The sequence below is a fragment of the Tachypleus tridentatus genome, chromosome 13 (assembly GCF_004210375.1).
Source record: "Tachypleus tridentatus isolate NWPU-2018 chromosome 13, ASM421037v1, whole genome shotgun sequence".
NCBI lineage: Eukaryota > Metazoa > Arthropoda > Merostomata > Xiphosura > Limulidae > Tachypleus > Tachypleus tridentatus.
Genome location: NC_134837.1, coordinates 84,589,937 through 84,604,521, shown reverse-complemented (window position 1 = coordinate 84,604,521; position 14,585 = coordinate 84,589,937). Strand labels below are relative to the sequence as shown.

Sequence of the window (14,585 nt, the reverse complement as noted above, 5' to 3'; positions counted from 1 at the left end):
CTCAGGTTTGGCTTGTCTAAACGTTGTACATTTGTAATTTTCGCTACTCATTCAATCTGTTTCCAAACTTTATTTAATAGAAAGTGGATTCTTCGTAATCAATCAATTAGTTTAAGTTACTTTAGAATAATTATTCCTTGTCCTAGGTTCTCAGAGGAACTTGTTGATATTTATAAGAATGATATTAATACTGCGGAAATAAATTCGTTTCTTAAGAATTAAAAGTTAAATGGCTAATCAATCACCCCAAAAAATTATTTGTGTAATGAAATAATACTTTAACAGAACAAAAATACAAGTAGCGTAAAAGAGTCCCAAGAAAAGACAGAATTCACTTTAATAGAGCATTTGCTGAATTTCTTGAAATTTTACTTTTAGTTATATATTTGAAATAACAAAAGATACGTAAGAAGCATTACAGTTACTAAATGGATTTTTATGGTCAATAAACAGTCTTTCTGTAAACTATATGCTGTGAATTAAAATTAGGTTTATATGAACAAATAATATAAATATTCATTTTGAATGTATTATCCCAGAAGCATGTATAAACGTAATAAAAGTATATTTGTTTTTGTTTTTGAATTTCGCGCAAAGCTACGCAAGGGCTATCTGCGCTAGCCATCTCTAATTTAGCAGTGCAAGACTAGAGGGAACGCAGCTAGTCATCACCACCACCTCCAACTCTTGGAATACTCTTTTACCAACGAATAATGGGATTTGCCGTCACTTTAACACCCCCACAGCTGAAAGGGCAAGCATGTTTGGTGCAACGGGGATTCGAACTCGCGACCCTCAAATTACGAGTCGAACGCCTTAACCCACGTGGCCATGCCAGGCCTAAAAGTATGTAATGAGGTGTGATGCAAGTGTGAACAACAACAGCACTTTAAGAATATGAGACATGTCTGACAAGACCCGGCATGGCCAGGTGGTTAAGGCGCTCGACTCGTAATCTGAGGGTCGCGGGTTCGAATTCTCGTCACACCAAACATGCTCGCCCTTTCAACTGTGACGGCTTTATAATGTGACGGCCAATCCCACTATTCGTTGATAAAAGAGTAGCCCAAGAGATGGTGGTGATTGGAGATGACTAGCGGCCTTTCCATTAGTCTTACATTGCTAAATTGTGGACGGCTAGTGCAGATAGTCCTCCTGTAGCTTCGCACAAAATTAAAAAACAAACAAACATATCAGACAATATATACGGTACAACTTTTAACGAATACAGTGTATAGACATATTAGGATTTGGAAAATGCAATTAGATTGAAACAGAGGAATATCTTATGGAGAGCTAAAATTGGGTTTCGATACTTGAAGTGAGCACAATACACCGTGTAACCTCAGGGAAACTTTTAGAAATTTTGAAAGGGAGGTGACCTCAAGAGAATATTTGAGGATATCCAGGATATTTTTGTTATGAATTTCCTTTATCAGTGGATTTTGTTTTTATTCTTTTAAGCTATATTTTAGATGGTTTGAAGTCTATTTGAATGATAACGTTAGTGTATAAGAAGTACACGAAAATTAAGAACCGAGAAAGTTCATGTAATATGTAGAAACAAAAGTATGATATAAGCATGAGTGATCAGAAAACATTGTCATGTCAATTCATTGCTAACTGGGCCCGGCATGGCCAGGTGAGTTAAAGTGTTCGACTCGTAATCGGTGGGTCGCGGGTTCGAATCCCGGTCGCACCAAACATGCTCGCCGTGGAGGCGTTATAATGTGACTGTCAATCCTACTATTCGCTGATAAAAGAGTAGCCCAAGAGTTAGCGGTGGGTGGTGATGACTAGCTGCCTTCCCTCTGGTCTTACACCACTAAATTAGGGACGGCTAGCGCAGATAGTCCTCGAGTAGCTTTGCGCGAAATTCAAAAAACAAAAAAATCATTGCTAACATATTAGTGGGTTATTGATTGAGCTAGCTTTGCGATTCAACGAAAATTCTTTAGTTGAGTGAAAAGTTAATAAGTGATTAATTTCAGTGTCAGTAGCGAGACTTATCGTTTTTGTTATCGAAGAAATTCTCTAACTAAGCTTATTTGTGAGTTAGGCATACTATTAATCTCGCATCGTATATTGAAACACAGTGCTCAAAGTAAACTTGGCCTTAGCAAATATTATTGAAGAATTAACCAGTTTTTTTATCGTTACGTTAATTGTAATTGACATTAATTTTATCAAATAATTTAAAAGAATCCACGTATGAACAGAAAAACCTTTTTTATTTTGCTTAAATATTGGTGTCAGAAGTGGGATTATTTTGTTTCACATAAAAAAAGAACAACACAGAGCGAGAACAAACATTTATTGTAGTTGATGAGACAGAAGAATAAAGGAGGATGAAGAAGAATGAAACAAAAATTAGAAGATCGTGCAATGAATTTAATGAAGGAAGTAAAAGATATATAACATTTACAGAATAAGTAATAACAAAAATAAATGTAACTGAAGAAACGAGGAATGAAACTATTGGAGATGTACAGAGAGATTACTACAACAAGAATAGTTAACTAGAAAGACTGTAATGATATAAACTGAAGGAGTGTTTAAGGATATCAATAATCAACAAAAAACATTATAGCAGCAAGATCAACGAACTGGAAAGAAAAATTAATAACAGAACAAAAACGTCTCATAAATGTTCCATAAAAAAGTAACTTTTAGAAACAGGGTTATTTGAATCATGATTGTGAGGAATCAACATGCAAACAATCAAACATAAAATTTGAGTCAAGTCTGGATGACACATTGCAAAATGACAAACTGCATAGTCATTACTTTTACATCAAATACTGAAATTCAGTTTCAATGTGTCAGATAATCAGGAAACTCTCACTTGCAAAACAGACTGAAGCTTTAAATATATAGAAAGCACGTAAGAACAAAGAGCGATAGAACTGAGTAAAAGGCCTAAGGTATCTCTCACTGTACTTGTGAAGATTAAGGATGTATTCACAAGTTCAAGTTCGGCGTTTGAAAGGTTAATGAAGTCATAAAGAATGATATTTACCAATTATAAAGGTTTATTATACTTCAGATGTTTAGTTCGCTTAAAATAGTTTGAACATTAGAACTAAAGAGTGGATATTGGTAAGTGCAACTCGACCAAATAAATACAAAGTAGGTGTCATTTACTACAAGAAACAGGTTATATCAGTTTGTTGTATTTTGCATTTGAATTATGTAAGATGGTTGATGCATTGCAATGACTAGTGGAGTGTATGAACCACCCTGAAATATCGTACATTGTACTTGGAAAACTTTTGATAACGCTTATCATGAGCTAAAGATAGCTCTGGACCAGTTTAGAAGTGAGAGCATTAAATGGAATTGTATAAAATTTTTGTCATCAGATGAGGTCCCTTGGATACAAAGTCAGTAGAGAGGGCGTGTCTATAGATTCATCGGAGACTGAATCTGTTCAGAATTAACCAACACCAAAGAACCTCTACGAAATAAGAGGGTATCTCAGTTTGTGCTCTCACTATCATAATTTTGTAAAATCATTTTTTGACATAACGCGTTTTTTACACAAATTACTTAGAAAATGAAATAAGTTTTATTAGAATGCTGATTATAAAGATGCTTTTAAAAAATTGAAAAAGAAATTAACTTCTACTCCTATATTACATTACCCAACTCGCAAAGATCCACTTATTTTAGATACATAGAAGAGTGATTTTGAGCTAAGAGCAATTTTATCACAAGAGTAACAAGGGAAAGAACATGTGATTGCTTACTATAGCAAAGAAATGAATACTAGAGAAATGATATATTGTATAATTCATAGATAGCTACTGACTATTGTTCCAGTCTTAAGTCATTTTTATCATTGCATATTTTGGGCATATGTTTACTAATGGTCAGATCATACAGCATTGAAATGTCTAGTGATTTTTTTTTCAAACCAGAAGGTTAAATAATGGGATGTCTCCATAAACGTCAAGAATATAACTTTAACATTGTGTGTTGACCTCAGTGGAACGAAAAAAGTACTGATGTATTAGCGAAGAATGTAAACATCATACAAAGAGAGAGCAAACGATAGTAAAGAAAGTCAATCACAAATTGTTTGTTTGTTTGTTTATAATTTTGCAAAAAGCTACTTGAGAGCTATCTGCGTTAGCCGTCCTTAATTTAGCAGTGTAAGACAAGAGGGAAAGCAGCTCTTCATCACCACCCACCACCAAATCTTGGGCTACTCTTTTACCGTCACATTATAACGCCCCACGTCTGAAAGGGCGAGCAAGTTTTGTGCGACCGGGATTCGAACCTGCGACTCTCGGATTACGAGTCGAACGCCTAAACATGCTTGGCCATGCCGGGTCATCAATCAAAAATACAATAGAGTATAATTCAAAGCGATGAAGAAGAATTAATATGGTCCTACACTTAACTGAGAGATATTAAAGCAAAAAAGTTTGAAACCAATTACTGAATGGATAAAAGGAGCAGAAAACAAAATTCTCATGACTTAAAGATACTCCATATAACCTAAAGACAAAGATGTACTACGCATAGTGAGATTCTAGCAGCTGAATACTTAGATGTTAAGAAGACAATGGAAAGAGTAAGAGCAAGATTTTATTGGGTTTGATGCTGAGGATCTCTATGGAAGTGGTGTAAGTGATGTGTATTATGCTATGATTGAAACGGCCCATAAAAACAGAAACACGCAGCTATAACAGTAATGTTTTGAAGCATTGTTTGAGAGAATTGCTGTTGGTGTATTCAGACTTCTGACTGAATACACATTAACTGTGGTGATAAATAACTCAAGGTTTTGAAGCATTATTTAACCAAATGGTCAGAAGCATATGTTTTTCTCAATTTAATTAGGATGCAGAAGCTCTAGCAAAGAAAACTCATCAGTGCAATCGTTCCAAGATTTGGACTTTTATGGAACTTCGCTAGATCATGGACAGATCTTTGAATTATCTTCCTTGTTAGCAGAAACGTGTCAGATCACTGAAATTAAATATACCAGGAAAACTGTCAATCATTCTTATTCCAACGGCATGGTGGTGAGATAAAAGTATACACTTTTTAATCACTTAAAAAATCCTCTACTGTCATATATGAGTCACTAAATGGCATCATATGAAACTACAGGTAACGCACCATCACTATTGATGTTTGTAAAAGAATTTCTAGCCCCATGTTTTTCTATACTTACTCAGCAGAGTCCTACACAGAATAAGCAGAGAGACTAAGGAGCACTATTGATGATAATACGCGACTTAAATCAGCTAATGATAAAATGAAAAGTCCTTATGATGTTCATACTGATAAGACTATATATCTACATGATGATGCGTTATGGTTGAACAATACCCAGCACAAGAAAGTGTAAAGTTAAGTTAGTGTTTGGAAGGCCCATATGTTCTGTTCAAAATCAAAGATATGATTCACAGAATCCAGAAGAACAGATAATCAAAGACAAATATTTCGTTGCCATTACATGGACTGGTCGTTTCTTTGGAAGTTAAACACAAAGCTACATAATGGGATATCTCTACTCTACCAATTTCTGGTATCAAAACCCGATTTCTAGCGTTATAGATCCACAGACATACCAGTGTACCACTAAGGGACCGTTACACATTTTAGTGGTCTCACATATAACACACAAATAAGTGTGTATTAAAACATTAATGTACTTCATTAATTTCCCAAGTTTTAAGATTCATCTTACGTAGTATCGTATATTAATATATTGTTTTCGGATGTCTACATTTAACAAACATTGTGGAAAATTAACAAACTCGGAAGTAATTACCACATATAAAGAATAAGAAAACAACTTTCGATTAGTTTATTAAATTCTAAGTGTATCTACACCTAATATTTCGTGTTTATTCCTGCTTAACTTGGAATGCAATAATGGAAAAATATAATGATTGAAATATTTTTGGTGTGTTGTACACATAATATTTTGAGTTTATTCCTGTTTAATTTGGAATACAGTCATGGCACAGATACGATTAAAATACTTGAGTGCAAAAATGAAAGGAACAATCGGAATATTCGTTCTATTGTTCTATGCATTTCACTTGCTCTTGAGCACTGAGGGTAGCCAAATAGTTACTGTTTTTGCATTGTAATGTTTCGCATCATTTTGCCGCAAAAACGTGATCCAAATTTTGGACTGTAAGAGTAGTAGTGAAATATCACTATTCGATGTGATATTTGATAGCTTGAGAGTTTGGCAACTGCCTTCATTTTGTTCTCCCAGTTGAAAATTAGGAACGGCGAACACAAACAGTCCTTGTGTATGCGTTTGTGCGAACAAACAAAAACATTTTATCTGCCATTGCCGTAACAAAATGATTGTAACCATTCCGTAAAATATGGTTCGCTTCTGTTCCCTTTGAAGAAATGAACAGTAAAAGCTTTTGTTTTTAACTTGAACTTTGTCAGAAGAGTTAGAAGCTAGTTTTTCTTTATGACGTATAGAAGCGTTCTCGTCTATTGAAAACATATGTGTATGACGACACGTCAAACACCAACAGATTCGCTTAGTTCCTGATTTATGTAATGTCTAACCATCAACCAGTGATATAACGTCGGGGTTTGTGTATGACCAATATAACGAGTGCCATTACCATAGACAGACCTGCTCCACCCTCATCAATCAAAGGACAGTTTGTAGAGCATGTCGTCCAGCTACCATTGTCTCATGGTGATCTATATATATATTTATTGTTGCTGGAAAGAGGTGGGGGAAGTAAGTAGTCGTTAGTAGAGAAAGTGCAAGCCAAATGACAACATGCAGTGATATGTTCTTAGGTCATTTTGATTTATTGCACAGTTTCTGATGTTAAACTATGATCGTTAATTACATAAGCTTTAGATCATATAAAAAGACTTGAGAAATGTGTGTAGGCTATAGTTAAGTCTACTCAACTTACTGTTCAACGTTCCACACAGATATATTTGTATAAGTCAGTATATATAATTAAAGTAAATCCAGTGATGTGGTGCTAAATTATAAGGACCACTCCTCTTTCCCAGGGTTTATCAACCTTTTTTATAATATCTTTAGGAGGTTCGCTCTATTTACTTCCATGTAATGGTTTGCGGTGCCTTTGAAATGTAACATTGGTTGATAACCACATTTCCTTGCCTATTCCTTTTAAATAATCAGAGAGACAGCTACATCGCAACAACACTGAGAATTCTGAAGGATGTAACAAAGCTAGTTTTCGTAGTTTTATTAGCATGATTATGAAAGTAACTGGACAGATATTTTTACAGGGATACTTATTGATTTAAGAGTTGGATAAAAGATAAAAAAGTAGATCTCAATAAATTTTTATTTATATTACAAAAGAACGGTCCATGTATAGTTTGTGAAACACATGCATTGAATTTATGGGTAATAAGAAAATACATGACTGAATAGTTGGATAAAGCACTGTAGGTTTAACTTGAGCAATACCGATGATAAAAGCAATAAATGCATAAACTCTGTTTGTATAATTAAGTGTTTTAACTATGGGACAGAGAGGGGCTCAACATTTACAACTGTTATTGTTATCTCTTTCTAAGAAAATAAGAATTTCCTAGCGAACGTTTTTATGCCTGCTTAGATGTAAAAATATGATTTTTCTAATATAATTCACTAAGCAAATACAGAAATCATTAATGTTTCATCTCAGTATCTCGCTGAAAAATGTCTTCTCCTTCTTCTTAACTAAAGACATTTCTAAAGTGTGATCATGCTTATAATACTTTTACATATAAACTGTCGAATTGTTGCTTTTAATACACTTCACTGGTTTATAATACTTTTTACATATAAACTGTCGAATTGTCTGCTTTTTAATATACTTCTTACTGGTCTACGCACGACACTATATGTTAGCGTCAGTTGTTTCTTTGTTTTTGGAATTTTGCGCAAAGCTACACGAAAACCATCTGCGCAAGCCGTTCCTAATTTAGTTGTGTAAGACTACAGAGAAGACAGTTAGTTATTACCGCTCACCGCCAACTCTTAGGCTACTCTTTTATTAACGAATAGTGGGATTGGCCATCAAATTATAACACTCCAAAGACTGAAACGGCGAGCGTGTTTACAGGGATTCCAACCCGCAACCCTCAGATTATGAGTCGTGTGCCCTAACCACTTGGCCATGCCAGACCTTGTTACCCTTAGTAGGCTCCTTTTCGTACTTGCCGATTTTGGCTACTTATTTGATACAACCTTACAATAGTTACCTTAAGTTTTGTTACATAACAATCACTAGACTAGAACAGTATACAACAAAAGCACCAATGAATGGTAGACAGTGTGCACGATTACATTTAGTCAAGTTAATTGGACTGCTTTAATTCTCGGAAATGCATTTACTAGAACTTTAATGTAGGTACCCTGAGTATAAAAAAGGCCTAGATCAGGACACTTCACAATAAAAAATCGGGAGTGAAACAGTAGACAATATTCGGGGTAACATTAAGTCAAGCTAATTGAAGCTGTTTAGTGTTACGTTATTTACTTAAATAAAGTTACAGTGTTTTACGTTTTGAAACTCACCTAATTTTTAAATGCTTAGTATCATGAATCAGACAAAATATACTAAAACAAATAAAGATAGAAACTTGCAAAGCTTCACACTAATTAGACTTTCAATTAAAAGCAAACGATTTCTAAAACTCGTCTTTAGTTGTTTTCTTGTTTGTTTGTTTTTTGCAGAATATAGTGTTGTATGTTATAAGTGAAACACATCTACAACTTGTCTAAAAATCAACTTTCACTAAATCCTTCCAATCCATATCAGGTTAAAATAAATTTAAATCAAATTTCAATGCACTCTGTGAAAAAAACAACCAATAAGAAAAGATTGGACAGTAAAATTACTAGAAACTAGGAACCGTCTTTTGTGCTAAAATGTTGCTAAGCAACAATAATCGAATCTTTCCACTGAATAATAGTTGCTAGGTGCAGTCTATCAGCGGAGAGTTCCGAGTAAAGAGCTAAAAGCTTGTAGTGTAATAAAAGTAAGGTTTTACACTCCCCGCTGGTCTGCTTCCTCCAAGTTCTATGTTGTTGAAGTTTTCCGAAATTCTATAATATAATGGAAGTCGAACTAGCTTGAATTTAGGATGTCACGCAAAAGGATCGTTATATCCGTTTGCAAACAGTATTTTTTTTAGGAGTTGTTATCCTGAAACGTCAGAGGAAGTTTCATAAGTGAACGAGTGCTCATTGCATTGCTCTTCTATACATGGTCGGCTCAAGATACTAATAGGCCGGGTGCCCAGTCCACTTACTGCTCGCATCAAACACCTGGGGACATTTCTTCTCTTTAAATGTCTATCCCTGTGCTATGTATACATTTGTATTTCCTCTTGAAACGCGACAGAGGTTTTTTGTTGTGATATAAAATTTAAACTTTTCAAAAGTAAATGTGTATCATAATAGAGCTCATTTAATTTGAGATACATAATTACATCTCTCATTTTAATAACAATTAACAAAACGAAACAGAACGGACAAGGTAGATTTAATATATTTTTTTACCTGGTCCATCAGGTCCAACATTAATAAGACCTTTCACCAAACACCAGGACAAAGGGGTTTGTATGTTGGAAATTAAGCACAAAACTACACAGTAGTCTATGCGTGGTCTGCATCGGTTGCTAGAGGTGGGAGGCCGCAGACATACTGCTGTGCCATTCATGTTGTTTCTTGTTTTTTGAATTTCGCGTAAAGCTACTCGGAAGCTATCTGCGCTAGCCGTCCCTAATTTAGCAGTGTAAGACTAGAAGGAAAGCAGCTAGTCATCAGCACTCACCGCCAACTCTTGGGCTACTCTTTTACCAACGAATAGTGGGATTGACCATAACATTATAACTTCCCCACGGGTGAAAGGGCGAGAGTGTTTAGTGTGACGGGGATTTGAACCCCGCGAATTCAGATTACGTGTCGAACGCCTTAACCCATCTGGCCATGCCGACTATGCCATTGAGAAGCGGTCGGATGGTATACGACAAACGTAATACGTTGTAGTAGTTTAGACGCTATTTATATCATCATTATTCATTAACATCTATTGTTATGGTGTGAACTAGATTAAGTAAGTGAAGTGGAATTATTATTACTATTTTTAGTTAAGTAATTTATAAATCAGAATTACGGTAAAGATTAGCACAAAAATATTTATTTATTTGCAAAAGTTAATACTTGTTTTCTTTACCTGAATTAATTTTATAGTTATTCAGGAGAACTGAAGAACCAGCAAACTGGTGTCATTGTTCCTGGAGCAGGTCAAGCAACCAGAATGTCAACTAGAAGAAGCTGAATTAATTATATAATTCTAGGATCTCATGAGTGAAAGCAAATAATAGTATCTAATGATATGGCAAACCATATTATGTAATGTTGAACTACTGTTACTTACCAAATTTATTCCTTGTTACAGGCTATGGGAACATTGCACCAAAGACAAACTGGGGAAAGGTGGTGACCATTCTGTATGCTATCGTTGGAATCCCTTTAATGTTCCTGTATTTGACAAACATAGGAGATCTTTTAGCCAAGTCTTTTAAGTACGTCTACCGTAGGTTGTGTGGATGTAAGCCCGAGGACAGTCGTCACCGTCATCGCCATGTTGAACACTACCGTGTTCACCACATTGTACTACAAGAAAACACCCCTAATTCTCACGGCTCTCTCGATACGTCTCTGCCTAGTAAATTTGGGATTCAGCAGCCAATCGCCGAGGAAGTTAAAATGGAAGCCATTCTAGATGATTTGTCAGAAGAAGGGGACAATGGGAAACCGAGAGCCAATGTACCTATAATTCTGTGTCTTGCCTTAATTACAGGGTACATATGTGGGGGAGCTTTTCTATTTTCTATCTGGGAAGGATGGAACTACTTAGATGGTGCTTACTTCTGTTTCGTTACTCTCAGTACTATCGGGTTTGGTGATCTAGTACCCGGTGACACGGTTGTTTCGGACACTGCGGGATCACAAGAGAAACTGGTCATCTGTTCGCTATATCTGCTTGGAGGCATGGCTCTCATCGCCATGTGTTTCAATCTCGTCCAGGAAGAGGTCGTATATAAAGTGAGAAACCTTGGAAAGAAGCTAGGAATTGTAAATGATTCCGACGATTCTGATGACTAAGAATTAGAGTGACTAGTGATCGGCTGATTTAAACTGCCCACATGTTCTAGAATCTGGGCCACCACATAAGCAGAGAGAGCGCTAGTTCAGCCACCAGTTAAAAATTGAACTAAATAACGACTTAGCTTATGATGATAAAGTAACTTGATCACTTTCCACGTTATCCAGATTACCATGGAAGTTTGTAGGTGGTCTTCAATGTAAATACAGGGAAGAATAGAGATTTCTGAAATATGTGAGATGAACTCGGTTCATTCGGAATTTTGGCATATCCTATCATTTAGATCTTTAAAGTGTTTGAATAACTCAAAAATGCAAAATCGTTGATAATTATTTACGAAAGAACCTAGCCAGAGATCAAATGGATCAGTACAATCCTAATTTATAGTACTGGTGTATGTGTTTCAATGAAAATCATTTGGGATTTCTTTACTACTTATGATTTTTCTGATAGTGTCTTGTGAGGTTCATATCCTTTTATAAAGCAATCGTAAACTACAAGACTTATAGAGGTATATAGCGAATTAAGTACGTTATATTAAAACGATTTTGAATATATATATATAAGTCAGCAAGCTGTGTGACAGTCAAGGCCAATATAAATTTGCGAGATAACGGAATGTATCAGAACTATGTTTTAACATTGTTTGGAGTTGCGTAGGTATTGTGATGTCACCAAAAAATGATCACTTTTGAGTGGGTATATAACATCAATTTACGATAAAAATATTCATCCACTTAGATTATAAAGATTTACACACATTAGAAATTTAGAATTTTCAACATGGGGGTATATCCCTTATACTTACAGCCATTGGACAAAAGACATATAGATCAACTGGGAATTTGGACTATCCATAAAAATACCTATAAAAAGACTAGCTGTAGTAAGCAAAGTGCAGCGTCTTGTAACAGGTAAGAATCTACGAATAAAAAGGTGTTCCTGACAATAGTATGAAAATATTCAAGAAGTATCTCCGTTTGGAAAAGAGAAACAAGTCAATAGTATGTTTCCATGACATATCCGTTCAACCATCGCATCCATAAGCATCTGTAGAGTAAAAAGGGTATTCATACTATTCCAAACAACGATATACCAATGCAGTCAGTTTTCTGTTCGATTTTATTGTTGAAAAAGGCACTGGAAAACCATTGTCCTCGTCCGTTAGATAGTCTATACAAACCTATAGAGATGAAATGATCGCTTTGGACATAAGAGCCTTAAGAGAGAACCTTTTCCAATGGAAGATTTGCTGAAACGCTCTTATCCTATATGGTCGTCCGGACAAAGCATGATTGGACGTAAGGGCATAGACTATGATGACACTGCAGATCTCCAAAATTGTTTCAGTATAACGTACTTAACTCTCTCTATATGTAATAAATTTGGTTACTGTTATCATTTTAACCTGTATCATAATAGAACTGGCATTTCAATGAAGTTAATAAGATGTGCCTTAATGATATATCTCCATTTTTTCCGCTTGTTCTACCTTATCACACTGTTCTCTTACAAAATTGACTTTTTTGGTATCTAGTGCTATGTATTATGTGCTCTCAATACAGAAGGCATGCATCATGAGTCCTGCATGTTCTTTGTCAATTATTTATTGTGTACTCAAGTAATATTATCAAACTTTGAATAAGCTGTAGACACAGTCAACGACATAATCCATATTAGAGATCGATTGTATCTCTCACACTATTCGTAATCGTTTAACATGCTTAATATGAGTAACATAAAATAATATGTTGCACAAGAGCACACGAATAAACCGTATTTATATTAGTTATTTTAATAACAAGTGGATACACAATACGTTGTTAACTATTGATAAACCCAAAGCAAGAAAGTCATCAACACCTTTAATCGGGAGGCTATTCCCAACTTATGTTATTCGTTTTTCATTACATAATTTTATTCATTAGCTGTGTTAGCATTTTCAAAAGAGGGTCAGAGGGATAATGTAAAGGAATCTCTATCAGGATCAAGAGAGAGTAAGTTTGTCAAGCATTCAAGAACTTAAGATGAAGAATAAAGTTAGCGATTTAGCATTAGAGGGAACAGGGTTACAAAGACATGAGAATCCCGAGCAAGAAAAAATTTGGAGCATTTGAAGCCTCAGAATCTACATACATAATTTAAGAGTCAATTCCCTGGTATAATACAATGAAAAAGAAGACTTAAGGACCATAGAAGGTATGTCACCAGAAACGCTTGTAAACACTCATAATTTAGACTACTAGGATATATAACATCTAGTAATATTTGAGACATCGAGGGCTAATATCAATAAATGGTATAATTGAATGAATTATAATGTAATATACATAAATAAAAATAATATTTGTAACTGAAGATAGAACCAACTATATTGAAATTAATATGTATGCTACCTTAAATTCTTTAATATTGCATCACAAAGAAATACACTGATATAGTTCCTTGAAGCTAGGGGATCAGTCATAAACTACTGCAACTAGACACTTTGAAATAGGAAGCCCAAAGTACATCGTTATGACTTTCCTGGTTATTATAAAAAACAAATATTATAATATATAAAATAATATATTAAGAAGATTGAGTTTATTTTTTGTCAAGCACAAACCTACATAATGGAATATCTGTGCTCCACCTACCGCATATAAAGTTCTATCTTTGTCGCGATGAACACTGTAACTGTGTTAACGGTAGAAATAAGATCATAAACGTTTTATGAGTAAAACTAAGTACTCTAAGTTGTCTTGGTGTCGAACCTATTAAAACAAAAGCCAATGAGGAGCTATCTTAATAAGTGATTTAATGTAATAGATGATTTCGAGAAGATAAAATGTTGGCTTTATCAAAATTAAATTTCCACATATAAGTTTCATTTTCTATTGGATTTCATCTCAAACAAAAATAAATTTAATGTAATTACTAGTTGAAATACGAGGTAAATCTTCTGTGAGTTTTAGAGTATAACTTTTATTTTGTTAAATATATCTTGGTATCTATATTCGTATTTCGAATGTTATCAAATGATAAAACCTATTAGAGGGATCAATTTAAGTGAAATGTTGTTCATTTTGATCAGTGAGTTAAATAATTGATTCTAATTGAAAGGATTCAACATCAGATCGATTAATAAACTATTGTAAGGAATTTACTACTGTATGAATGATGTAACTTAAGTTTCTATTCGAAAAAAAAAGTTCATTTTTGGTTATTATATCGTCCTGTGTACCGTTTATATTTTCTAGTATAGTTAAACTACAGAGCAGTAACAACAACAGTACTTCAATTAACTTTGTGATATTTTCTCTGTTTTCAGTTTAGAAAACAATACTTGAGGACCTTCTAATAAATATTTTATATTCAAGGCATATTATTACTCATCAAATATTTTACTTTTGCGTCGAACACACGAAATTACATTTTCTGAGAGCAGTCATACATACA

At 34.5% G+C, this 14,585-nt stretch overlaps 1 protein-coding gene across 1 annotated transcript in view; it reads left to right on the top strand.

Moving 5' to 3' along the window:
• The window catches only part of LOC143236972 (TWiK family of potassium channels protein 7-like), a 37,342-nt gene extending 22,987 nt beyond the window's left edge, over positions 1-14,355 (top strand). The window contains exon 2 of the mRNA XM_076475723.1: positions 10,434-14,355. Within this exon, the coding sequence (XP_076331838.1) occupies positions 10,434-11,143 (710 nt within the window). The 3' untranslated portion in view covers positions 11,144-14,355. The remainder of the gene's footprint in view (positions 1-10,433) is intronic.
• Positions 14,356-14,585: the final 230 nt, after the last annotated feature.